The following is a 26,547-nucleotide window of genomic DNA, read 5'->3' as shown; positions in this document are numbered from 1 at the left end:
TTTATTGCTCTATTTATTTTATTTTGTTAGTATGTTTGGTTTTGTTCTCCGTCTCCCCCTTTCAGACTGTGAGCCCACTGTTGGGTAGGGACTGCCTCTACCTCTTGCCAACTTGTACTTCCCAAGCGCTTAGTACAGTGCTTTGCACCCAGTAAGCGCTCAATAAATACGATTGATTGATTGATTGATTGATTGGTTTAATTCGTTGTCTCCCCCTTCTAGACTGTGAGCCCACTGTTGGGTAGGGACCGTCTCTCTATGTTCCAACTTGTACTTCCCGAGCGCTTAGTACAGTGCTCTGCACCCAGTAAGCGCTCAATAAATACGATTGATTGATTGATTGATTGATTGGTTTTATTCTCTGTCTCCCCCTTTTAGACTGTGAGCCCACTCTTGGGTAGGGACTGCCTCTCTATGTTGCCAACTTGTACTTCCCAAGCGCTTAGTCCAGTGCTCTGCACCCAGTAAGCGCTCACTAAATACGATTGATTGATTGATTGATTGATTTTCCCATAGTAAGCGCTTAATAAATGACTCCCCCTTCTAGACTGTGATCCCACTGTTGGGTAGGGACTGTCTCTCTATGTTGCCAACTTGTACTTCCCGAGCGCTTAGTCCAGTGCTCCGCACCCAGTAAGCGCTCAATAAATACGATTGATTGATTGATTGATTGATTGATTTTCATATAGTAAGCGCTTAATAAATGACTCCCCCTTCTAGACTGTGAGCCCACTGTTGGGTAGGGACTGCCTCTCTGTGTTGCCAACTTGTACTTCCCGAGCGCTTAGTCCAGTGCTCCGCACCCAGTAAGCGCTCAATAAATGCGATTGATTGATTGATTGATTGATTGATTGATTGCTTGATTGACTGACTTAGGCCTCAGCCCCGCCTAGTCCATCGGTCCTTAAAGGCCGCGGCGGTCTCCGCCGCAATGCCCCATGGGAGTTGTAGTCCTGGCTGGCGCGGCGCCCATGGGCCTGGGCCGCGCGGGAACTACGACTCCCGGCGTGCTCCGCGCCGCGCCCTCCTCCTCGCCCCCACCGGGCCTCTTGGTCTTCCTCCCGGGGGCGGGCGGTGCCGGCGTCGGTCGTGCCATGGCGGAGCCGGTGGACTCCTGCTCCTTCGCTTCCCCGGCCTCCGCCTGCACCTCCAAGCACCTGCAGCTCCATTGCCGCGTCGACTTCCCTGGAAAGGCGTTGAAAGCCACGGCCGCCCTCACCGTCCAGTCCCAGGTGGACGACTTCACCTCCCTGGTAAGGCCGCAGCTCCTCCTGCACCGTCCTCACCTTTGACCCCGGGCCGGACCAGTCAATCAATCAATCGTATGTATTGAGCGCTTACTGTGTGCAGAGCACTGCACTGAGCGCTTGGGAAGGCCAAGTTGGCAACATAGAGAGACAGGCCCTACCCAACAGTGGGCTTCAGCGCCTAGAACAGTGCTCTGCCCATCCCTCCGTTACTCATCCAGCGTGGCTCACTGGAAAGAGCCCGGCCTTTGGAGTCAGAGGTCGTGGGTTCAAATCCCGCTCTGTCAGCTGTGTGTGACTTTTGGGCAAGTCACTTCGCCCCTCTGGGCCTCAGTTACCGCATCTGTAAAATGGGGTTGGGACTGTGAGCTCCCCGTGGGACAACCTGATCACCTTGTAACCTCCCCCAGCGCTTAGAACAGTGCTTTGCACATGGGAAGCGCTTAATAAATGCCATTATTTATTATTATTCATGAGCCCCCTCCTTCCTCTCCCCCTCGTCCCCCTCTCCATCGCCCCCCTGTCTTAATAATAATAATGGTATTTATTAAGCACTCACTATGTGCAAAGCACTGTTCTAAGCGCCGGGGAGGTCACAAGGTGATCAGGTTGGCCCACGGGGGGCTCACAGTCTTAATCCCCATTTTACAGATGAGAGAACTGAGGCCCAGAGAAGTGAAGTGACTCACCCAAAGTCACACAGCGGACAATTGGCGGAGCCGGAATTTGAACCCATGACCTCTGACTCCAAAGCCCGGGCTCTTTCCACTGAGCCATGCTGCTTCCCTGTACCCTGCTTACCTCCTTCCCTTCCCCACAGCACCTGTATATATGTATATATGTTTGTACATATTTATTACTCTACTGAGCCCCCTCCTTCCTCTCCCCCTCGTCCCCCTATCCATCGCCCCCCATCTTACCTCCTTCCCTTCCCCACAGCACCTGTGTATGTGTATATATGTTTGTACATATTTATTACTCTATTTATTTATTTATTTTATTTGTACATATCTATTCTATTTATTTTATTTTGTTAATATGTTTGGTTTTGTTCTCTGTCTCCCCCTTCTAGACTGTGAGCCCACTGTTGGGTAGGGACCGTCTCTATGTGTTGCCAACTTGTCCTTCCCAAGCGCTTAGTACAGTGCTCTGCACACAGCGCTCAATAAATACGATTGATTCATTCAATCGGATTTATTGAGCGCTTACTGTGTGCAGAGCACTGTACTAAGCGCTTGGGAAGGACAAGTTGGCGAAGTGGCGTGGCTCAGTGGAAAGAGCACGGGCTTGGGAGTCAGGGGTCGTGGGTTCAAAGTGGGCAACTCACTTCACTTTTCTGTGCCTCAGTTCCCTCATCTGTAAAATGGGGATTAAAACTGTGAGCCCCCCCGTGGAACAACCTGATATCCTTGTAACCTCCCCAGTGCTTTGAATAGTGCTTTGTACATTCATTCATTAATAATAATAATGATGGTATTTGTTAAGTGCTTACTATGTGCCAATCACTGTTTTAAGCGCTTGGAGGGATACAAGGTAATCAGGTTGTCCCACGTGACACTCACAGTCTTTATCCCCATTTGACAGATGAAGAAACTGAGGCCCAGAGAAGTGAAGTGACTTACCCAAAGTCACACAGCTGACAAGTGGCAGAGCTGGGATTTGAACCCATGACCTCTGACTCCAAAGTCCGTGCTCTTTCCATTGAGCCATACTGCTTCTTTCCTTTGGTAGATGAGCAGGTGTGTAAGTTAAAAAGCTTGTGCTCTGCTGGTGGTAGTAGTTAACTTCTCTGTGCTTCAGTTCCCTCATCTGTAAAATGGGGATTAAGACTGTGAGCCCCCCGTGGGACAACCTGATCTCCTTGTAACTTCCCCAGTGCTTAGAACAGTGCTTTGCACATAGGAAGTGCTTAATAAATGCCATCATTATTATTATCATTATTATTCATTCATTCATTCAATCGTATTGAGCGCTTACTGTGTGCAGAGCACTGTACTAAGCACTTGGTAAGTACAAGTTGGCAACATAGAGAGACGATCCCTACCCAACAATGGACTCACAGTAAGCGCTTAAATACCATCATTATTATTATTATTACAAGTCGGCAACATATAGAGACGGTCTCTACCCAACAACGGGTTCACAGTCTAGAAGGGGGAGACAGACAACAAAATATGGAGACAGTTGTCAAAATCGTCAGGAAAAAATAGAATTAAAGCACATGATAGGAGGCCTTCCCGGACTGAGCCCCCTTTTTCCTACCTCCTTCCCCTCCCCACAGCACTTGTGTGTGTATATATATGTATACAGATTTATTACTCTATTTTACTTGTACATTTTTACTATTCTATTTATTTTGTTAATGATGTGCATATAGCTTTAATTCTATTTGTTCTGACGATTTTGACACAATTTTGTTTTGTTGTCTGTCTCCCCCTTCTAGACTGTGAGCCCGTTATTGGGTAGGGACAATCTCTCTATGTTGCCGACTTGTACTTCCCAAGCACTTAGTCTAGTCTAGTGCTCTGCACACAGTAAGCGCTCAATAAATACCATTGAATGAATGAATGAACAGTGCTTTGCACATAATAATAATAATAATGGTGGCATTTGTTAAGCGCTTACTATGTGCAAAGCACTGTTCTAATCACTGGGGAGGATACAAGGTGATTGGGTTGTCCCATGTGGGGCTCATAGTCTTCATCCCCATTTGACAGGTGAGGGAACTGAGGCCCAGTGAAGTGACTTGCCCAAAGTCACACAGCTGACAGTTGGTGGAGCCGGGATTTGAACCCATGACCTCTGACTCCCAAGCCTGGGCTCTTTCCACTAAGCGCTTAACAAATGCCATTACTATTATTCAGTTAGGAGATCTTTTTTGTTTGTTTTCATAGTATTTGTTAAGTGCTCACTATGTGTCAGGCTCTAGTCTAAGCGCTGGGATAGATGCAAGATAATCAGGCTGGACCTAAGTGCTTATGTGGCCAACCTGTACTTCCCAAGCGCTTAGTACAGTGCTCTGCACACAGTAAGTGCTCAATAAATACAATTGATTGATTGATTCCTCTGTGCCAGGCACTGTTGTAAGCGCTGGGGTGGACACAAGCTAATCAGGTTGGACCCAATCCGTGTCCCACGTGGGGCTCACAGTCTCAATCCCCCATTTTACAGATGAGGGAATTGAGGCCCAGAGGAGTTAAGTTACTCGCCCAAGGTCACTCAGCAGATAAGAGGTGGAGCCCGGGATTAGAATCCAGGCCCCAGCGCTATCCACTGGGCTGCTCCGCTTGGGGAAGGGGAGAGGGGGGCTATTTCTGTCATCTTTGGAGCAGCTCTGGCACCAGCCCAAGTTAGGCCAGGGTGGTTGAGGGCTCAGGGCTTCAGCCCACTGCATCCCCCCACTTCTAAATAATAATTATAACGCATTCATTCAGTCATATTTATTGGGCACTTCCGTGGCTCAGTGGAAAGAGCCCGGGTTTGGGAGTCAGAAGTCATGGGTTCTAATCCCCGTTCCACTGCTTGTCAGCTGTGTGACTTTGGGCAAGTCACTTAACTCCTCTGGGCCTCCGTGACCTTATCTGTAAAATGGGGATGAAGACTGTGAGCCCCACGTGGGACAACCTGATCACCTTGTATCCTCCCCAGCGCTTAGAACAGTGCCTGGCACATAGTAAGCGCTTAACAAATGCCATCATTATTATTATTATTATTCTGTGCGGAAGAGTGCAATGTAACAATAAGCAGACACGGTCCCTGCCCACGTAATGATAATAGCAACTGTGTCATTTATTAAGCGCTTATAATGTGCCAAGTATACTGTACTAAGCGCCAGTAGATGGAAGATAATGGGGTCCCATGCTGGGCTCACAGTCTTAAGCCCTGTGGTTTAGTGGAAAGAGCACGGGTTTGGGAGTCAGATGATGTGGGTTCTAATCCCGCCTCTGCTTGTCTGCTGTGTGGCCTTGGGCAAGTCACTGAACTTCTCCGTGCCTGTTACCTCATCTGTAAAATGGGGATTTAAAGTGTGAGCCCCACGTGGGACAACCTGATTACCCTGTATCTACCCCAGCGCTTAGAACAGTGCTTAGCACATAGTAAGCACTTAACAAATACCATGGTTATTATTATTATTATTCATTCATTCAGTCGTATTTATTGAACACTTACTGTGTGCAGAGCACTGTACTAAGCGCTTGGGAGGTACAAGTTGGCGACATATAGAGATGGTCCCTACCCAACAGCGGGCTCACAGTCTTGAAGGGGGAATTATTATTATTATTATTACTAAGAAGGAGGGAGAAACAAGCACAGAATCCCCCATTTTGCAGATGAGGGAACCGAGGCACAGAAAAGTTAAGTGACTTGTCCAAGGTCACACAACAGGTTAATGGTGGAGCCAAGACTAGAGTCCAGGTCTGCATCAAACAGCCACCTCCACATCAAACAGAAACTTCTTACCATCTGCTTTAAAGCACTCAATCCCCTTGCCCCCTCCTTCCTCGGCCCCCTGTTCTCCTATTACAACCCAGCCCATGCGCTTTTCTCCTCTAATACTAACCTTCTCACCGTACCTCGATCTCACCTGTCTCGTCATTTGTTCTCTGTCTCCCCATTTTAGACTGTGAGCCCACTGTTGGGTAGGGACTGTCTCTATATGTTGCCAACTTGTACTTCCCAAGCGCTTAGTACAGTGCTCTGCACACAGTAAGCGCTCAATAAATAATGATTGATGATGATGATGATCTTGCCTCTGGTCTGGAATGCCCTCCCTTTTCATATCCGACGCATGAGTACTCTTTTCCCCCGCCCTTCAAAGTCTTATTGAAGGTACATCTCCTCCAAGAGGCCTTCCCTGACTAAGCCCACCTTTCTTCTTCTCCCACTCTCTTCTGTGTCACCTTGACTTGCTCCCTTTATTCATCCCCTCTCCCAGCGCCACAGCACTTATATAGGGATCTGTAATTTTATTTATATAAATGTCTGCCTCCCTCTCTAGACTGTAAGCTAATTGTGGGCAGGTAATGTGTCTGTTGTGCTGCTATATTGCACTGTCCCAAGCACTTAGTACAGTGCTCTGCACACAGTAAGCGCTCAATAAATACAGTTGACTTACAGGTCATCCAACTCCCAGTCCCATGCTCTTTCCAATAGCCCACACTGCTTAATTGTGCCACATCTGGTGCTGTACCCCTACTCCAACCCCCTTTTCCCCAGATGACTGTCTCCTACTTCCCCCACCCCTCACAAGATTATATCTTGCTCCTTCAACTCCTTTGCTCACCCTTTACTCCTATTACTCCTATTATTCATCTTACTCGTGACTAATCATCTCACCAGTCTCTTGCTACAACCCTCAACCCTCCCTGCTTCCCCTTTTCCTAGTCTCCTGTTTTCTGCCCATTGCCAGAAATGTCCCTACTTCCTTTATTCTGATTATAGGGTTGTTGGTTTTGGGGTTTTTTGGTTTTTTTTGGTGGGTGGGGGAATGGAGGGGGCTATGGTGGCCCACGTCCTATCTCTGGCCTGAGACACCCTTCCTCCTCAAGTCCGTCAGACAGTTACCCAACCCCCCTTCAAAGCCTTACTGAAGTTACATCTCCTCCAAGAGGACTTTCCAGACTAAACCCCGCTTTTCCTCATCTCCCACTCCCTTTCGCGTCACTCCGACTTGCTCCCTTTGTTCTTCCCTCGACTCCCTGCCCCACAGCACTTACATATCTGTAATTTTATTTATTTTTGTTGATGTCTGTCTTCCCTCCGACCCCCCAGACTGTGAAGGCATTGTGGTTAGGAATGGTCTCTTTATTACTGTTTTGTACTGTCCCAAATGGTTAGTACAGAGATCTGCACACAGTAAGCGCTGAATGAATACGATTGAATGAATGAAAGAATGAATATGTGTTAACAGACTCTGTCCTCTCCTGGTTCTCCGCTTATCTCTCTGGCCATTCATTTTCAGTCTCCTTTGTGGGCTCCTCCTCCCCCTGCCATCCCCTTACTGTAGGGGTCCTCAAGGGTCAGTTCTTGGTCCCCTTCTGTTCTCTACACTCACTCCCTTGGTGAACTCATTCGCTCTCACAGCTTCAGCTATCACCTCTACGCTGATGACACCCAAATCTACATCTTTGCCCCTGATCTCTTTCCCTCCCTTCAGGCTCGTGTCTCCTCCTTCCTTCAGTACATCTCCAACTGGATGTCTGCCCGCTATCTAAAACTAATACGTCCAGGACTGAACTCCTTATCTTCCCTCCCAAACTCTGCCCTCTCCCTGACTTTCCCATCACTGTAGACGGCACTACCATCCTTCCCGTCTCACAAGCCCGCAACCTTGGTGTCATCCTCGACTCCGCTCTCTCTTTCACTCCACACATCCGATCCGTCACCAAAACCTGCCGGTCTCACCGCCGCAACATCGCCAAGATCCGCCCTTTCCTCTCCATCCAAACCGCTACCTTGCTGGTTCAATCTCTCATTCTATCCGGACTGGATTACTGTATCAGCCTCCTCTCTAATCTCCCATCCTCCTGTCTCTCCCCACTTCAGTCTATACTTCACTCTGCTGCCCGGATCATCTTTGTGCAGAAATGCATGTTACTCCCCTCCTCAAAAATCTCCAGGGGCTGCTTGTCAACCTACACATCAAGCAAAAACTCCTCACTCTTGGCTTCAAGGCTGTCCATCACCTCATCCCCTCCTACCTCACCTCCCTTCTCTCCTTCTACAGCCCAGCCCGTGCCCTCCGCTCCTCTGCCACTGCTAACCTTCTCACTGGTCCTCGTTCTCAACTGTCCCGCCGTCGACCCCGGCCCACGTCATCCCCCGGGCCTGGAATGCCCTCCCTCTGCCCATCCACCAAGCTATCTCTCTTCCTCCCTTCAAGGCCCTACTGAGAGCTCACCTCCTCCAAGAGGCCTTCCCAGACTGAGCCCCCTTTTTCCTCTCCTCCTCCCCATCCTCCCCACCCTGCCTCCTTCCCCTCCCCACAGCACTTGTATATGTATTTGTACAGATTGATTACGCTATTTTAGTTGTACATATTTACTATTCTATTTATTTTGTTAATGATGTGCATATAGCTTTAATTCTGTTTGTTCTGATGACTCTGACACCTGTCTACATGTTTTGTTTTGTTGTCTTTCTCCCCCTTCTAGACTGTAAGCCCATTGTTGGGTAGGGACCGTCTCTATATGTTGCCGACTTGTACTTCCCAAGCGCTTAGTACAGTGCTCTGCACACATTAAGTGCTCAATAAATACGATTGAATTGACTGAATGAATGTTAAGCGCTTACTGTGCCAGGCACTATGGTAGATACAAACTAATCAGGTTGGACACAGTCCATGTCCCACATGGGGCTCACAAGTCTTATCCCCACTGTACAGATGAGGTACCTGAGGTAGAGAGAAGTGAAGTGACTTTCCCAAGGTCACACAGCAGACTAGTGGCAGAGTCAGAATTAGAACCCAGGTCCTTTTGACTCCCAGGATCATGCTGTAGGCCATGCTACTTCTCATGATCTGGCTTGATCAGCTCTTTTTTTACTCTCTGGCATTATTCTGCCCTTTTTGCTGAGGCTGTGGATGCGTAGGAAACATCTTGACTTCCCGAATTAGCGCATGCATTGTTTGTGTTTTCCCTACCCGGATGGTGCCCATCCAAAGAGTAGCTGCCGTCTGTTCCTGAAACTGGGCATGGCACAGACGCAAAATAGCGGGTACTTGAGCACTTTAAAGGCTTAAGCCTTTATATCTGAGAAGAAAGTGGTCACTCAATCAGTGGTATTTATTGAGCACTTACTGGGCAGACCACTATACTAAGCGCTTGGGAAAGTACGATACAACAGAACTGGTACATGTGATCCCTGCCAACAAGGGGTTTACAGTGTACGGAGAGCATACATTAATAAGAATGTATCCGTTCCTGGCCATTATTTGTTCCATCTATATAGCGCTTTCAGGATTTTTAGTCAAAACTTATGATTCCTGGGCCACGTCGTTCCTTAGAGAAACTGAAAAAAATTATATAAATTATTGGAGGATAATCTGTCCTATTTGACCCCAGGGAATTTGAATATTATTTTGCAGTATGTTGAGTCACAGCAGTTAGTCAGACATCAGTACAAGTAAATAGGTATCAATATAAATAAGTAGAGTTATAGCTATGGGCATTGTTCTGGTGGAGGAGCATAAACTTTAAAAAAGCAATCAATCCTTAAGTTCTCTTAAGAGAAAAAGAGGTGTGAAGAAGGGTTTGTGCCATGGTTACAGCTATAACCACAATACTGCCACAGTTGTGACCAAAATACTAATCTAACAGTATTCTATACAATACAAAGCTAGCTTCATTTTTTCCAAGTGAAGTTTATTCAGCCAAAGTGCATTTTTATTTTGGTAAAGACCAAATGTTTAAAAAGCACTTTGTTTCCTCTTGCCTTTTCTTATAGAAACACTTCTTTACTAAAAGTCAACTTCCTTGTTTGAACAAAGAAGTTTGACGCTTTCTTCTTTCCCTCTCTCCATTAGATTGCTTTTCCAAAAGTTACATTATCTATCTTAACAAGTCATACATTGAATGGATCAAAGTACAATTAAGTAACTTGATATCTATCTGAAATAATACTGCTACCTCCTAAGAACTTATTTCCATGCGGAGCTTGCCTTGCTATCAAAAGGAAACAGAATCAGCATGTTATATGTTCTACCTTGCATTTTTAGGTTTTTAAAACCATGACTGCCCCTTTAAAAAAAATAATTTGTGAAAGAAACAATATTACTCTACACTACAATATATCTTTTAGACTGTGAGCCCACTGTTGGGTAGGGACTGTCTTTATATGTTGCCAGTTTGTACTTCCCAAGCGCTTAGTACAGTGCCCTGCACGTAGTAAGCGCTCAATAAATACGATTGATGATGATGATGATGATCAAGTACATTCCAGTGGGAATACAGTTTCAGGCACACATGCTATACAAAGTAACGTCTTTCCTCACAAACAGTGCCCTCCCTCGTCATTCCCATCGCTGTAGACAACACCATTCATTCATTCGATCGTATTTATTGAGCGCTTACTGTGTGCAGAGCACTGTACTAAGCGCTTGGGAAGTGCAAGTTGGCAACATATAGTGACAGTCCCTACCCTCCCTGTCTCCCAAGCCCATAGCCTTCACATTATCCTCAACTCATCTCTCTCATTCAAACCACATATTCATTCTGTCACTAAATCCTGTCAGTTCTACCTTCCTAGCGTCAATTAAATTCCGACCTTTCTTCTCCTTTCCAAACTGCTACTATGATAATCCAGGCACTTATCTTATCCCACCATGACTACAGCATTCGCCTCCTCACTGACGTCTGTGCCTCCTCCAATCTCTCCCCGCTCCAGTCCCTATTTCGCTCTGCGGCCCAGATCATATTTGCTGATTTCTTACTACAGCACACTTCTCTCCTCTAACACAAACTGCTCCCTGTAACTAGTGTCTTGCCACTGACACTTGGCCTATGTCCTCTCACTGGCTTGGAGTTCCCTCCCTCTATATATACAACAGACCATTGCTCACCCCACCCTCAAAGCCTTATTTAATTACATTTTAATGATTTTTTTTGTTTTGGGTTTTTTTAACAGTATTTGTTAAGCACTTACTATGTGCTAGGACTATACTACACAGTGGGGTAGATGCAAGCTAGTCAGGTTGGGCACAGTCCCTGTTCCTCATGGGGCTCAGAGTCTTAATCCCCATTTTACAGATGAGGTAATCTAATCCCAGCTCTGCCACTTATCAGCTGTGTGACTTTAGGCAAGTCACTTTACTTTTCTGGGCCTCAGTTACCTCATCTATAAAATGAAGATTTAGACTGTGAGCCCCAGGTGGGACAGCCTGATTACCTCGTATCTACCCCAGCACTTAGAACAGTGCTTGGCACATAGTGAGTGCTTAACAAATACCACCGTTATTATTATCTGTTTCTTGCCTGTAAGGACCTTCTAGTCTAGTGAGGAAGGCACATAGCGGATAAAGTAATAAAGATAACAGTGGGCAAAGGTATATGGGCATAGGTTAAAAGTAGCAGTGCGCATGAATAATTAAGAAATCAATGCAAAATCAGTCCTTTGATTTTGAAACTGATCTGCTGATGGGGAGATCCCATTCCGTGGGAGTGGGTGAGGCTGAAGTGCCTTGTCCAACTGACAGTATATTTCAGTGGGTGTTAAAACCATCCTTTGGTTTGGTTTAAATTTCGGGGGAGTTGTTGGGGGCGGTCAGATGGGATCCAGGAGAGTAAAGATTTGGAAACCCAGAGTGAAGAAGGTTTTAGGAGGAAAGGTTGGTCACCAGATCCCGTAAAGTCTACCATCACAACATTTGTAGAATCTAACCCTTCCTCTTCATCCATGCTGATCTTGATTCTTCTTACACCTCCCTACCTCCTGTCTCTCTCCTCTAATCTATGCTTCACTGTGCTGCCTGGATAATTTTTCTGAAAAAGTCAATCCTTATTCCACCACCCCCTCAGAAACCTCCAGTTGTTGTCCATCCATTTCAGTTCAAATCAGTCATATTTACTGGGCATTTACTGTGTGCAAAGGACTGTACTAAGCCTTTGGGAGAGTACAGTTTAACAATAGACACGTTCCCTGCCCACAACGAGCTCCACATCAGACACACTTTGCCATCAGCTTTAAAACACACATTCAGCTCACCCCCTCCTAACTAACCTTGCTGATCTCCTTCTAAACCCAACCAGCACACTTTGCTCCTCTAATTCCAACCTATTCTCTGTACTTTGATGTCATCTGTCTGTCGCACCTTTGCCCTCTCACTCCCCCAATATCTGACAGATGATCTCTCTCTCTCTCTCTCTCTCTCTCTCTCTCTCTCTCTCTCTCTCTCTCTCTCCCTCCCTCCATCTTCAAAGCCATACTAAAGTCACATCTCCAAGAGATCTTCCCTGAGAAAGCCTTCATATTTTCTATTTGCCCTCCTTTTTATGTTGCCTATGCTCTTGGACCTGTATTCATTCAATCACATTTATTGAGCGCTTACTGCGTGCAGAGCACTGTATTAAGTGCTACGGCGAGCACAATATAATAGACAAGTTTCCTGCCCACAACAAGCTTGCAGTCTAGTGGGGGAGAAAGACATTAATAAGCACTTGATACTCCCCCCTAGCCTGTTTATACATATCTTCATACTATCTCACTTCTCTAAGCTCAGTGTGGGCAGGGTATATGTCTGTTATATTGTCATGTTGTACTACCCCAGTTGCTTAGTACAGTGCTCTGCACACAGTAAGCACTCGTTAAATACAATAGTTTTAATGTCTGCTTCTTTCTCTCAACTGTGAGATCCTTGTGGGCAGGTAATGTGCCTATCAACTCTACTATATTATTCTCTCCCAAGAGCCTAGTACAGTGTTCCACACACAGGAAGCGCTCAGTAAATACCATGGATTGAGGTAACCTTCCTCTGTGGAGTATTTACCCATATCCAATCCATAGTCATTTTTGAAACAAAGGATTTCGACTTTACAAAACAATCAATCAGTCATTAGTTTTAATTGAGCCCTTACTGCCTACACAATGTAAATTTTTAGGAGAGTACAATAGAATTTGCGGACATGATCTCAGACTTCAAGGACTTTACATTCTAAAAGGAGAAACAAACACTAAAATAAGTTACAGCTAGAGTGAAGAAGGAAAAGGGGATATGTACATGAGTTAATGCATAAGTAGGACTTGTCAGTTATGTGCAAAAATGCTGAGGTAGGGTATGAAAACTTAAATAATTTTTAGGCATTTTTAGCTCTGCAGGTCTAGAGTGAAGAAGGAAAAGGGGATATGTACATGAGTTAATGCATAAGTAGGACTTGTCAGTTATGTGCAAAAATGCTGAGGTAGGGTATGAAAACTTAAATAATTTTTAGGCATTTTTAGCTCTGCAGGTCTCAGCTAGAGAAGTTTGAATTAGCTTTTAAATGCATTTATGATTCATCAAATATTGCGTATTTATTATTTGCCATTTTGTTTCCTGGATAATTAGCAAAAATATTGCCTACTTGATTATTCAGATATGCTGAACCAAACTTTTTCAAATGATGATGATATTCAATTTTTTAAAATGTATTTGATTACAGATTTTGGATACAAAGGACCTAAAAATTGATCAGGTGTTGATTAATGGAAAAGAAGCCAAATTTACTGTTGGAGAAAGACACAGTTTCAAGGGATCCCCTTTGGAAATCACTTTTCCTTCTGCCCTGAGCAAGTATGCGTATTTTTATTCTCTTGCAGATACATCATGGAAATACAATTCTGAAATATTCAAAGGGTTTCCTATCTTTATACAAAAGTGATTAACTTTCTGGTCTGTGCTGTACAGCAACTGCAGTAACAAGGGAATTATTTTGAAATGATCAGTGAGATTATTTTCTGCATTTATTTTGGAATAAATTTGTGTCTCCGTTGGTAATATCTGTATCTAAAATTTACAGCAATGAAAGGATCTGCATTTTCTCATATCTCAGTGGATAGCAATTTTCCTATGTGTATATCTTTTTATATTTAGAGAAACCAAAATTCATAAGCCTGAATTTAGATCTTAAAGATGAATTAAAAAGCTATTGACGTAAACCAAGTTTGTGGAAAGCACATGATATTTTTTGTAAATTAAATGCTTTTTTTTGGTGGTTTGTGATCACAGTATTATTCGCTCCTAGTTGCAAAATTTATACTTAGTTTTCCATTTTCATTCAATCTTGTCTGTCCTTTTTCATGTTTGAGTCCATTCACAACTCCTAAAACCCAGAGTGAGATATTTAATTTGACTCTATATATATTATAGCACACTGTGGGTGAGAGTGGCGGATGCTTGATAAATTATTCACCATTTTTGTAGTCACACATCCTAGCAGAGTGTCACACTTAATAAAGATTCAGTGCTGTTTAAGTACTACCATACAGTCATCCATCAGGTGTCACCAACCAATTAATCAATGGTATTGATTGAGTACATACTATGTGCAGAACACTGTATTAAGTAGTTGAGAGAACGCAGCATAGTATTCACGTCCCATTCATGCTTAACAAATACCACACCTATTATTAGTATTAGATATAACTTCTGTCCCATTGGTCTAATTTCAGAGTGGAATTTAATCATCTTACAATCAAGATAGACTAGACAAAACTTCCGTTCGACATATGTTATGGGCTCAGTTCGGCTCAGCAAAGACGTACGTTAGGGGACAGTTGCTATATAGAGACTTGAATAAGAATACATGGTAGCCCAGAGGCAAGATAATACTTCTGGAAATATCATCTAACCTTGACTTCAGTAACACTGTCTTCTCCTGGGTCTCCTCCTGTCTCTCTGGCCACATTTTTTCATGGGCTCCTCCTCTGCTTCCCACCCTCCACCTTTGGGAGCCCCTCAAGACAGCGCTAGATTCTCTTCTATTCTCCATCTACACCCACACCCTCGGAGAACTCATCCGCTCCCGTGGCTTCAATTACCACCCCTATGAGAACGATCCTCAAATCTACATCTCCAGCCGGACCTCTCTCCTTCTCTACAGTCTCACACTTCCTCCTGCCTTCAGGAAATCTCTACTTTGGATGTCCTGTCGACACCTCAAACTTAACTGAACTTTTTATCTTCCCATTCAAATCCCATTCTCCCCCCGACTTTCCCATCACCGAATGCTCCCTGCCTCACAGGCCCATATCCTTGGCATTATCCTCGATTCATCTCTGTCATTCAACCCTGTCAGTCTACAGGCTTTAGACTGTAAGCTGCTTGTGGGTAGGGATCGTGTCTCTTATCTCTTTTGTATTGTATGTTCCCAGGCACTTACTGTGCTGTGCAGTATGATGACGTATTCAGTGCATAAGCAAGTAACGGCACTTCTAGAATCCGTCTTTTCCTCTATGTAAACTGCTACTACGCTGATCCAAGAACTTATATTCCACCTTGATTACTGCATCAGCATTGTCGCTGACCTCCCTGCCTCCTGTCTCTCCCCACTTCAGCCTGTACTTCACTCTGCTGCTAAAAAAACCCCAAAAACGTTAAGTTCAGGTTTTCCCACTCTTCAAGAACTTTTAGTCTTGGTCCATTCACTGCTGCATCAAACAGAAGCTCCTCACCACTGACTTGAAAACACTCAGTCAGCTTGCCCTCTCTTACCTTACCTCGCCTATTTCTTACCACAACCCAGCCTGCTCACTTCGCTCCTCTAAGACCAACGTACTCACTGTACTTCGAGCTTGTCTGTATCACCTTCAACCTCTTGCCCACATCCTCCCTCTGGCCTGGAATTCCCTCCCCCTTCATAATCAACAGACACCCCTGCCCCACCCATTCTTCCCACCTCCAAAGCCTTATTAAAATCACAATTTCTTCAAGAGGCTTTCCCTGACTAAGCTGTCACTTTCCCTACTACTTCTCCCATCTGCATTGCCCTTCACTTGGATTTGTACCTATAGGCAATTGATGTTCACCTCATCATCAGCCTTGCAGCACTTTTGAACATATCCAGAATTTATTTTTAATTCCTGTCTCCCTCTCTAGACAGTAAGCTCTCTGTGGACAGGGAATATGTCTACCAACTCTGTTGTAGTCAAGTGCTTATAGTACAGTGCTCTGCACATAGTAATCGCTCAATAAATGCCACTGGTTGATTAAACATGAGGAAAGCCCAGTTTATGGGGAAACGCAGTGGGTTACCTACCAGCCACTCTAACAGACAGCATTAGGGAGAGGGGTGCTTCTCCAATAAAAAAATATGGGACAAAGCCATCAGTATAGGACAGATTTAGCTTTAAGTGCATACCATGTAGAAGGGAGCATGACCACATAGCAGTCTTTTCAATCACACTTCTAAACAAAATTAGAATCTCATCAGTAGTGACATCTTCAAAATGAAGAGCAGCTATAAATATATAAAGGGTATATAGAAAAAATGTTCTCTAAAGCTTCTCTGTGGATAGAAATGCTGGCTCTAGCCTAAACTTGCATTTTGTTTTTTTTTACATGCAGAAACCAAGAAGCGGTCGTAGAAATTTCTTATGAGACCTCTCCAAAATCTTCTGCTCTTCAGTGGCTTACTCCTGAACAGACTTCAGGGAAGAAACACCCATTTCTTTTCAGCCAGTGTCAAGTAAGAAAGATTTTATGATTTAATGAGCGAAATTATTTCATAATCTAGAGGTTATGTCAATTCAGGCCGAGTTGAACAAAGGCGGGTCAAAGTTTTCCTAAAATAGAACAAATTAATTTACTTGCATTTGCAATACTTCGTTGCCTGCAACCTCACCTCAGCTTGAATATTCTTGCTTTTTAGAACAAGGGGGCTTAAGGTTTATTGTTCAAATAATGCAGGTAGCTGGTGACCCCTTAGAAGTTGGGGGATCCTTGGCCAGATACTCGTGGAACTCCATTTTAGGGGTGGGAGCTGTAGTGGTATCATTGACTCATTCAGTCGTATTTATTGAGCGCTTACTGTGCGCAGAGCACTGTACTAAGTGCTTGGGAAGTACAAGTTGGCAACATATAGGGACGGTCCCTACCCAACAACGGGCTCAAAGTCTAGTATCCTGTCCCTACTCCTCCCACCGCTCCACCACACACCCACCCATCATCTCTGGAGCCAGACAGTCCGGAGCTGCCTTTGGTTTCACCCTGAAATATAATTTATAGCTTTTTAAGGGTAGAAGCAGCAGAATGGGAATAACATCAGGAGATTTTTGTTTAAGTCCTCTGAATCCCTGTAGTCCCTGGTCACTTGCCGAGTCTGAATATCAGTTGTCATTTTGGCAGAACTGAGATGATCCATTTATTCATTAGAAGGGGAAAGCACACTTCCACTATAATATTTTCATAATCAAAAACCTGGTTTTGATTTCTAAAGAAGCCACAAGCAAGAGTGATATGATGAAATGCAAAACAAAAAAAATTAAAATTTCCCTCCGGGTTTTTGGTACTTCATCCCAGCACTTAGAACAGTGCCCAGCGCTTAGAACAGTGCCCAAAGCTTAGAGTATTCCAGGATCTGTACCTGAGAAGGATTAGTTGATCATTTTGACACTTTTTTCCCTCCCCTTCTCTCTCATTCCCTCCTTCAGGCTATTCATTGCAGAGCAATTCTTCCTTGCCAGGATACTCCTTCGGTGAAAATAACTTACTATGCAGAGGTAAGGAGATGAAACCACAAACTAAATTGAAAATTCTGTCCAACCAAGACATCGATGGGAGGTACCCGTTCATCTCAAATTCTAGCTCTTTTCAGAATCACACAGCAGGCTCAGGAAGAAATGACTAGCACTTGGACACAGAACTATTTGGTACTGATGACATTTGGGGCTTCACTGAAGCTATTATAGGGAGAGAGCTGTTAGGATTTGCTGTTATATTTGTTAATCACACTACCAGGAAGGGGAGAGTTTATTAGAACTTCATCAGTGGAGAGAGGCACCTTACTGGTTAACTGCAGCTCCTTTAATCAGATTAGCAGAATATTTACAGCAAAATCTCAGAGAAGTTGCTTCATGCCCATGGGGGAATTCAGATGTTGTAGCTTTCCACTCCCTGAGTGATCAGTAGCCAAAACTGCACTAGTTTTGGGATGGTTATTTGAACTTTCTGTGAGTAAAGTGCCAGATAATCAGTTAATTCATTCAGTCACATTTATTGAGCACTTATTGTGTACAGAGCACTATACAGATCACTTCCACAGAGCACTGTGGAAGCAGAATGGCCTAAGTGAATAGATCAAGGGCCTGGGGGTCAGAAGGACCTGGGTTTGAGCCAGGCTTTACCACTTGTCTGCTGCGTGACTCTGGGCAAATCACTTAACTTCTCTGTGCCTCAGTTCCCTCATTTGTAAAATGGTGATTAAGACAGCGAGCCCCACATGGGACAGGAACTGTGTCCAACATGATTAGCTTTTATTTAACCCAGCACTTAGAACAGTGCTTGACACATAGCGCTTAACAAATACTATTATTATTATTACTATTAATAATAATAGTAAGCACTTGGGAGAGTACAATACAGCAGAATTAGCTGACACATTTTCTGCCCACAGTGAACTTACCGTCTAGAGGGGGAGAACACAGCTTTTAACTATAGTCATATTATTGTCTTTTGAATATTTTTAGCTAGTCAGAGTATAATTAACTCCTATCTGAAAGAATTGGAAAAGGGGATTGTCATCTCCAAGGAGGCTAAATCTGAACATTGCGCAGGCAGAAAGGAAAGAAGTCATTTAGATTTAAAAGACATCAAAAAACCCCTGGGCATTCTGCTGAAGGCAACTGTGGATGAAGGCAGGAACAGACTGTTGAAGACCATTTTCAAAATTTAAGAAAAAATTGGTTTGGCCGTTTTTTTGCTTCCATCTATTTGTGCATCCCAGCATTATCTTAGAATGTGCTGGAATGAGCCAAACTGCAAGGTAAGCTCATGTCCGTGAAATGCCAGAGTGCACACAACTCCACAATCATGCCAGGGCGTCAAAGGGCTGGTAGAAATCATGAGATCAAATTTATTCTTTGGCATTTGGGTGGTACTGAATCAATATATCTAGGTCAACAAAGAAATATAGATGTTTACCCTTTTGTTAAAATATCTCCAGGTGTTTCATAGCCTCCTAGCATATTTGGTTTGTATTGCCATATCTCTCTCTTTTTTTTTTTTTTTTTTTTGAAAATTTGTTTGGCTTAGAAAACCAAGATATTTGCCAATTGGAGGAAGAGATAAATATGCCCATGGCAAACTTGTTCTTCAGGAGGGAAGTTTTGCTTCTTAAGAACATCCCATTTAACTATCTAGATATAAATTAAGCCCCTGTTTGCAGTAGATTCCCTCTACTGTGTAGGTAAGAAAGACAAGAAATGCTCAATCTGTTGTATTTATTGAGCACTCAGTGTAGGCAGAGTACTTTACTAAGCACTTAGAAGAGTGCAATATGGTAGTTGATAGACACCCTCCCTGCTTACAGTCTACAGGGAGATGTGGACATTAATATAAATAAATTACGAATATGTCCATAGGTGCTATGGGACTGAGGGAATGGGGAATAAGGGGTGCAGATCCAAGTACAATGTGACACAGAAGGGAGTGGGAGAAGAAGAAATGAGTGTTTAGTCAGGGAATGCCTCTTTGAGGGGATGTGATTTTAATAAGGCTTTGAAAGTGGGAAAAGTCTGTCAGATAGGGCATTCCTGTCCAGAGGCTGGACCAGGGCGAGAGGTTGGCAGCGAGATGGATGAGATTGAGAGAGAGTTCTGTTTATATATAATAATAATAATTATGGTATTAAGTGCTTACTATGTGCCAGGTGCTGTACTAAGTGTTGATATATGGCAGTAACTTTTCTTCTTGATTTAGGTATCTGTTCCTAAAGATTTGGTGGCCCTTATGAGTGCCGTTCGTGATGGAGACGAATCAGATCCAGCAGACGCCACTAGGAAAATATACAAATTTAGCCAAAAAGTAAGACTTCAAAATTTAGTTCAGATCATTAGTAACCTGCTAAATTTCATATTTTCAGGATCTGAATTATCCCTGGGACTCTTTTAACCCCTACAAATTACCCATCTGCTATTGTTTTGGGGTGGTTCTTTCCACCGTTTAACATAATCTTAATTGATTATTAAGAATTTATCATCGGCTAAGGCACAGTATTACAAGCTGCAGTTTATCATTTGAAAAGATTTTTGAAAATCATACCAGCAAATAGACTCTTTGGTTATAAGAGTAATCTAGTAGGAGACAGTGTATTCCTTCCTCTGGTGATAATTTTTAAGTCTTTACATTTTTATGTTATCTGACTTTGTGTTTCAAGAACAGCCCATTTCCTCATGCTTTCCTGATAGCTAATGACCACAAACCCCCTAATCTCAATCAGGTGATCACGTATGACCGCAAGTGGTATTCTGAACCTATATATACACTTTCTTTCATCTTTCTCATCAACCACCCTTTCCTGCATTAACTCTATACAAGTCTGAATTTTAATTTTCCTCTGACTATTCCAAGTTCTGATACTGCAGGGGAAGGAATGAAAATTTTCCTATCAGGGGTCAGCCTCTACGTCGCCTGAATGGGACATGGGCTATCTGATAGTTTCTCTGCTTCTAATCTGGGTTGGGGTTAGCTCTTCATCTTTGGGGACCCAGAAGGAGGTGGAATGGATTTTTTTAGACTTAGTTAATAGTAGTGGTGTTATTTAAGTGCTTACTGTGGGCTAAGCACTGTACTAAGTTTGGGATAGATAAAAGATAATCAGGTCCCACTTTGGGCTCACAGTTAAGTAGGAGGGAAAACAGTTATTAAATGCCCAAGGTCACCCAGTAGGTATGTAGTGGAGCCGGGAATTTCTCGGGATGAAATCCCAGCTGTACAAAACTTGCAGTAATCAATCAATCAATGGTATTTACTGAGTGCTTACTCTGTGGCGAGCACTTGGGAGAGTGCAGTACAACAGAAATAGCAGAGACATTCCCTGTACATGAAGAGCTTGCAGTCTAGAGGGGATAGGAGACATTTTCCCTTCTTGGATTTTATAGTTTAAGCATGCTAAGAAAACTGTGTGACCTTATTTCTTTAGATGATATGATGGAGCTACATGGTAGTCATTAAAAAAGGCACAAAACGTGCAAAATACTCCAAAATCACATGTTCCTGAAGCAAGATCTGACCCTTCTGGAAACTTCTTAAAAATCGGTTGTACAGAGAATTTGAACCGTCTTTAGCAAATAAAAGTTTAAGTGGAGAGAAAGGGTAAAAGGCAGGTGGATAATGCAGGGAAGGAGATTTTAAAGGGAGTGTATTTTCCTTTGAGTATTGCTGGTACAAGACACTAACCACCCTGGATTTTATGTATGGAATTTTTTTCTCTTCTGTTAGGTGCCAATTCCCTGCTACCTGGTTGCACTTGTGGTTGGAGCTTTGGAAAGCAGGTGAGTATTGGAAAGATGTTCATATTTATGTAATGTTGTTAAGTCTTTTGGTGCAGTAAGAACACCTTTAAAATGAGCAGAATATTAATGAGTCATGCATTCCCCAAGTTCTGAAAGCCACACGTTTAGAAGATAAATTATTTTTATCTGAGATTAGCATGTAAAGAACAAAATGATTCATTTGACAGATTATGTAACTCTCCAGATTTCTACGGGTACTAACTAGACTTCATCTTTATGGTGCCTTTTTCATGTGGGCCTGGAATGTCCCTCACCCTCTTTCCTAATTTTCCTTTACTTGTCTTGGGTTATGCAGAAGTTTAAAGATGTTTGCTAAAGTCTGTTCCTTGCAGGGAGTATATATCAGAATGGAAAGCAGAGCAGAAAACCCAGGCATTTCAATTATGGTTTTGTTTTGGCATAAATACTCCCTTCGAATTCAGAAGGAAAGGGTATCTTAAAATGTTTGCTAAAATAAGTCAAGCAGATCTAATGGGTTCTTATTTCCCCTGTGTTCAGAAAAGAGCTAGTTGTGTGCTGTTCTTTTTTGGAATGGAGATGAAATCAGTTAATCACTGTCTTCGGTATGTTCTCCTATACAGTAGAGCATAAGCCTAGCTGCTCCAGGAAATCCCCTGACCACTACCAGAATTACTATATCAATCAATCGTATTTATTGAGCACTTACTGTGTGCAGAGCACTGTACTAAGCGCTTGGGAAGTACAAGTTGGCAACATATAGAGATGGTCCCTACCCAACAGTGGGCTCACAGTCTAGAAGGGGGAGACAGAGAACAAAACAAAACATATTAACAAAATAAAATAGAATAGATATGTACAAGTAAAATAAATAGAGTAATAAATACATACAAACATATATACAGGTGCTGTGGGGAAGGGAAGGAGGTAAGGTGGGGGGGATGGAGGGGGTGCTTGCCGATGCTGCCCTTGCTGGTATTAAATTTTTTAGGGGAAATGAGCCTGGAGATATGTGCCGAGCTTGAGCACCTGGATGAAAGTGCAAGGCCAGAAGAAGGAGGAGAAGGGCCTGCTCTGACTGTGGAGACCATGCCAGTGCCCACCTCCTATGTTTCAGGAAGGCATTATCCCCTACTTCCGTGCTGCCTCGGAGACTACTCCAGTTTGGGTCACGGTTCCCACCCAGAAGTAGCCTCCCTTGGGCTTGGAGAAAGTTAGTCATAGTGGTAAATTGAGTTTAAGACTTAGCTGATGGGGGTTCCTGTCTGAAGTGAAGTCAGTCTGCGGCCAGCAGCGCCACAGGATTTCCTGAAGCACAGCTGCTGGCTCTGTAGCCTTTCCCAGCCTGGGCTGGGATTCCTGCTGGGAACGTCTGGTGCCACCACCGATCATTGCGGCCCAGGTTGTGTTTGCTGCTTTGTATCTGCCTGGATCCCCAATGGCCTCCAGGACAGCACTGCCTCAGGGCACACCTCTGAGCATGGGTTAGAGTGATATCCAGGATATTTATTACTCTATTTTATTACTCTATTTATTTATTTATTTATTTATTTTACTTGTACATATCTATTCTATTTATTTTATTTTGTTAGTATGTTTGGTTTTGTTCTCTGTCTCCCCCTTTTAGACTGTGAGCCCACTGTTGGGTAGGGACTCTCTCTATATGTTGCCAACTTGTACTTCCCAAGCGCTTAGTCCAGTGCTCTGCACACAGTAAGCGCTCAATAAATACGATTGATGATGATGACGATGATGATGATGATGGCAAGTAGTTGGGCATCTGGACTCTACCCACTCCAAACTCCACTTCTGACCTTGGACCCCTCACCCAGATCCGGCCAGGGTGAAACCCAGTAAGTCAGTCAGTGTGTAAGTTGAGCACTTACTGTGTGCAGAACACTGTACTAAGCACATGGGAGAGTACAGTACAATAGAGTTGATAGACATGACCCCTGTCCTCAAAGAGCTTACAGTCTAGAGTGGGAGACAGATATTAAAATAAGTTACAGCTAGGGGAAATAGAGTATGAGGATATGTACAAAAGAGCTGTGGGGCTGGGGTGAGTAGCAAAGTGTTGTGTAAGGGATACATAGCTAAATGCAAAGTCAACCCAGAGGGGAGGGCATAATGGGAAAATGAAGGCTTAGGCAGGGAAGATCTCTTGGAGGAGATGTGATTTTTTTAGAAGGGTTCCTTCCCCTTTTCCCCTCTCCCTCCTCACTTAAAATCATATACTGGGATGCCCAGAGCATTGTTATTCAAATCCATTTTCACCTCCCCATTTTATCTTCCTGTGACTCCTAAATATCAGAGACATCCTTTAAGATCAAATATTGCTATATTAATCAATCAAGCTCTGATATTTAAGTGCTTATTGTATCCAGAGCACTGTACTGAGCTCTTCGAGTACAGTACAGCTAATAGATGTGATTTCAGCTCTCAAATTTCTTATGATCTAGTGAGGGAAACAAACAAATTACAGGTAGGGGAAGCAGCAGAGTATAACGGTATGTACATAAGTTTTGTGGGGGGTGGGGTGAATATCCAAGTGTTAGAGGATATGAATCAGTCGGTGGTATTTTTGAACACGTACCACGTTAAGCGCTTAGTACAGTGCTTTGCACACAGTAAGGACTCAATAAATACGATTGAATGAAGTTCAGAGCACTGAATGCAAGTGCATAGGTGAAATGCAAGGGAGGGAGAGTAGTGTGGGGAGATGAGAAGTTTGTCCAATAAGGCTTCCAGGAGGAGGCATGATTTTAGTAGCACTCTGTCCTTTTAGTTGTTTTTTGAAATACTTCCTAAATATTCTAGAAGTAATTTTTTCCCCTCCCGAAACCCCTATTTTGTGTTTGCTATTCCTAGCTGGATTTATATATTTATAATAAACCTAAAGATGAATCGTCAAATGCCTTTTATTTAAAATTAACGGTGATCTGTAATTCTACAGAAAAATTGGCCCAAGAACTTTGGTGTGGTCTGAGAAGGAACAGGTGGAAAAATCTGCCTATGAATTTTCTGAGGTGGGTGACAGACTTGCATTTTCTACCTTGCGATAGCTGGGTTATTTAATTTCATTTACTGGTTTCTAGGGAATTATGATGCCATATCTTTCTGGAACCAAGGTGGGGTCTTTTGCTATTTTTAACACTAAAATACCGGGCCTTACCTTCAAAATGCAAGGTAAGCAATTGCCAAAAATTCTCTTTGGTGGAAGCTGAGGCATTTCACTTTTCCTCCCCTCCCACCTTTTCTCTACCCCTGGGTTCAGAGAGCATTTTCTTCCCCTTGCTCACCCCCAACCATACTACTTGAGAGTAGGTGGGGCCCCATAATGGTAGCCTTCAGTGCAGAAGAAAAAACCAGAGAATGTTGGTTTTATCTTCCTTGGTGGTGGCTGTGTGTCTCCCATCTGGCGAGAAGGGGATGGGGTGGTTGCCTCCACTCTAAACCTCCAGCAGACTGGCCTTGATGATAGTGTGCAGGTGGCCTTGCAGACCCCTTTCACTACAATCAGTTCTCAGTCGTGAAGTTTCAGGACCAAAGATCATCTGTCATTCTCAACGGAAGACCCCATTAGCACTCTGATGCTGTAAACTAGTTCAGTGAAAAAAATAATGGGGTTTCAGATGAAGGAAAAGAAGGGATGACCAGTGGAATGACTTGAGACCCTAAACAGATCCCAAAATGTGTGTGGGGGTAAAGTGAATGGAAAGATGGATGATTTTTCTATTCTGAAATACCAGATTTTAGTGAATGATCTTCAGTCCATCAGAGACCTTGGTTTTAGATCAGGAGCCAAGGGCAAAACAATAAATAAAACTATGTGATGTCTTATTTCATCATACATGAGCCCAGCCCACACCCTCCTCTCCTCTGCTGCTAATCTCCTCGCTGTACCTTATTCTCGCCTGTCCCCCCATCGACCCCCGGCCCACATCCTTTCCCGGCCTGGAATGCCCTCCCTCCACACATCCACCAAGCTAGCTCTCTTCCTCCCTTCAAGGCCCTACTGAGAGCTCACCTCCTCCAGGAGGCCTTCCCAGACTGAGCCCCCTTTTTCCTCTTCTTCTCCCCATCCCTCCGTCCTTCCTCGTTCCCCTCCCCACAGCACCTGTATATGTGTGTGTATAGATTTTTTATTCTATTTTACTTGTACATATTTACTATTCTATTTATTTTGTTAATGATGTGCATATAGCTTTAATTCTATTTGTTCTGACGATTTTGACACCTTTCTACATGTTTTATTTTGTTCTCTGTCTCCCCCTTCTAGACTGTGAGCCCGTTGTTGGGTAGGAACCGTTTCTATATGTTGCCAATTTGTACTTCCGAAGCGCTTAGTACAGTGCTGTGCACACAGTAAGCACTCAATAAATACGATTGTGAAATAAATGCAAAATTATTAAATGATTAATGTCACAAAGCTTCACATTGCATGTTTACTAAAAATGTGTGAATTTCACTTTTTCAGACTGAGACTATGTTGAAAATTGCAGAAGATTTGGGAGGTCCTTATGTCTGGGGACAATATGATCTTTTGGTTTTACCACCATCCTTTCCTTATGGTGGAATGGAGAACCCTTGCCTTACTTTTGTAACTCCTACTTTGCTGGTAAGTGATCCATCAGTCAAGGGTATTTATCGAACGCTTACTGCGAGCAGAGCACTGAACTAATGCTTGGGCAAGTACAGTACAGTAGAGTTGGTGGACACGTTCCCTGCCCACAAAGTGCTTACAGTCTACAGGAGAAGACAGACATTAACAGAAATAATGCATAGGGGAAATAATAGATGATAAGGATTTGTACATAAGTGTTGTGGGGCTGAGGTGAGTATCAAAGTGCTTAAGGGGCAAGTGCATAGGCGAGGGATGGACAGGTAGGGGAAATGAGGGCTAAGTCAGGGAAAGCCTCTTGGAGGAAATATGATTTTCAGGAGGGTTTTGAAGGTGAGGAGAAAGGTGAACTGTTAGATATGAAGGGGGAAAGGTATGGGCAAGGGCCAGAAGGAAGGACATGGGCAAGGAGTCAGCAGAGGATAGATGAGATCAAGGTATAGGGCGTAGGTAGGCATCCACCGCTTAGAACAGTGCTTTGCACAGAGTAAGCGCTTAATAAATGCCATAATTATTATTAGAGGAGTGAAGTGTCCAGGTCGGGTGGTAGTAGGAGATCAGCGAGGTAAGGAATGAGGGAGTGAGCTGATTGAGTGCCTTAAAGCGTTTGAGGAGTTTCTGTTGTGTGTAGAGGTGAATGGGCAACCATTGGAAAGCACTGCATTTGTACAGTAATAGATTATTTTTGTGATTCTTGTTACCTTATCATGACTTCTATTATAAAGTGTCTCTCTTACT

At 43.6% G+C, this 26,547-nt stretch overlaps 1 protein-coding gene across 1 annotated transcript in view; it reads left to right on the top strand.

Annotated features, from left to right (window-relative positions):
- Nucleotides 1-1,066: 1,066 nt before the first annotated feature.
- LTA4H (leukotriene A4 hydrolase) overlaps nt 1,067-26,547 on the top strand; it is a 40,202-nt gene continuing 14,721 nt past the window's right edge. Inside the window, exons 1-8 of the mRNA XM_038756469.1 lie at nt 1,067-1,253; nt 13,382-13,512; nt 16,285-16,405; nt 17,370-17,438; nt 19,636-19,740; nt 21,157-21,209; nt 24,142-24,214; nt 25,666-25,806. Of these exons, the coding sequence (XP_038612397.1) occupies nt 1,095-1,253; nt 13,382-13,512; nt 16,285-16,405; nt 17,370-17,438; nt 19,636-19,740; nt 21,157-21,209; nt 24,142-24,214; nt 25,666-25,806 (852 nt within the window). The 5' untranslated portion in view covers nt 1,067-1,094. The remainder of the gene's footprint in view (nt 1,254-13,381; nt 13,513-16,284; nt 16,406-17,369; nt 17,439-19,635; nt 19,741-21,156; nt 21,210-24,141; nt 24,215-25,665; nt 25,807-26,547) is intronic.

This window comes from Tachyglossus aculeatus, chromosome 14 (genome assembly GCF_015852505.1).
Source record: "Tachyglossus aculeatus isolate mTacAcu1 chromosome 14, mTacAcu1.pri, whole genome shotgun sequence".
Classification (NCBI taxonomy): domain Eukaryota; kingdom Metazoa; phylum Chordata; class Mammalia; order Monotremata; family Tachyglossidae; genus Tachyglossus; species Tachyglossus aculeatus.
This window is presented reverse-complemented; position numbering and strand designations above follow the sequence as displayed.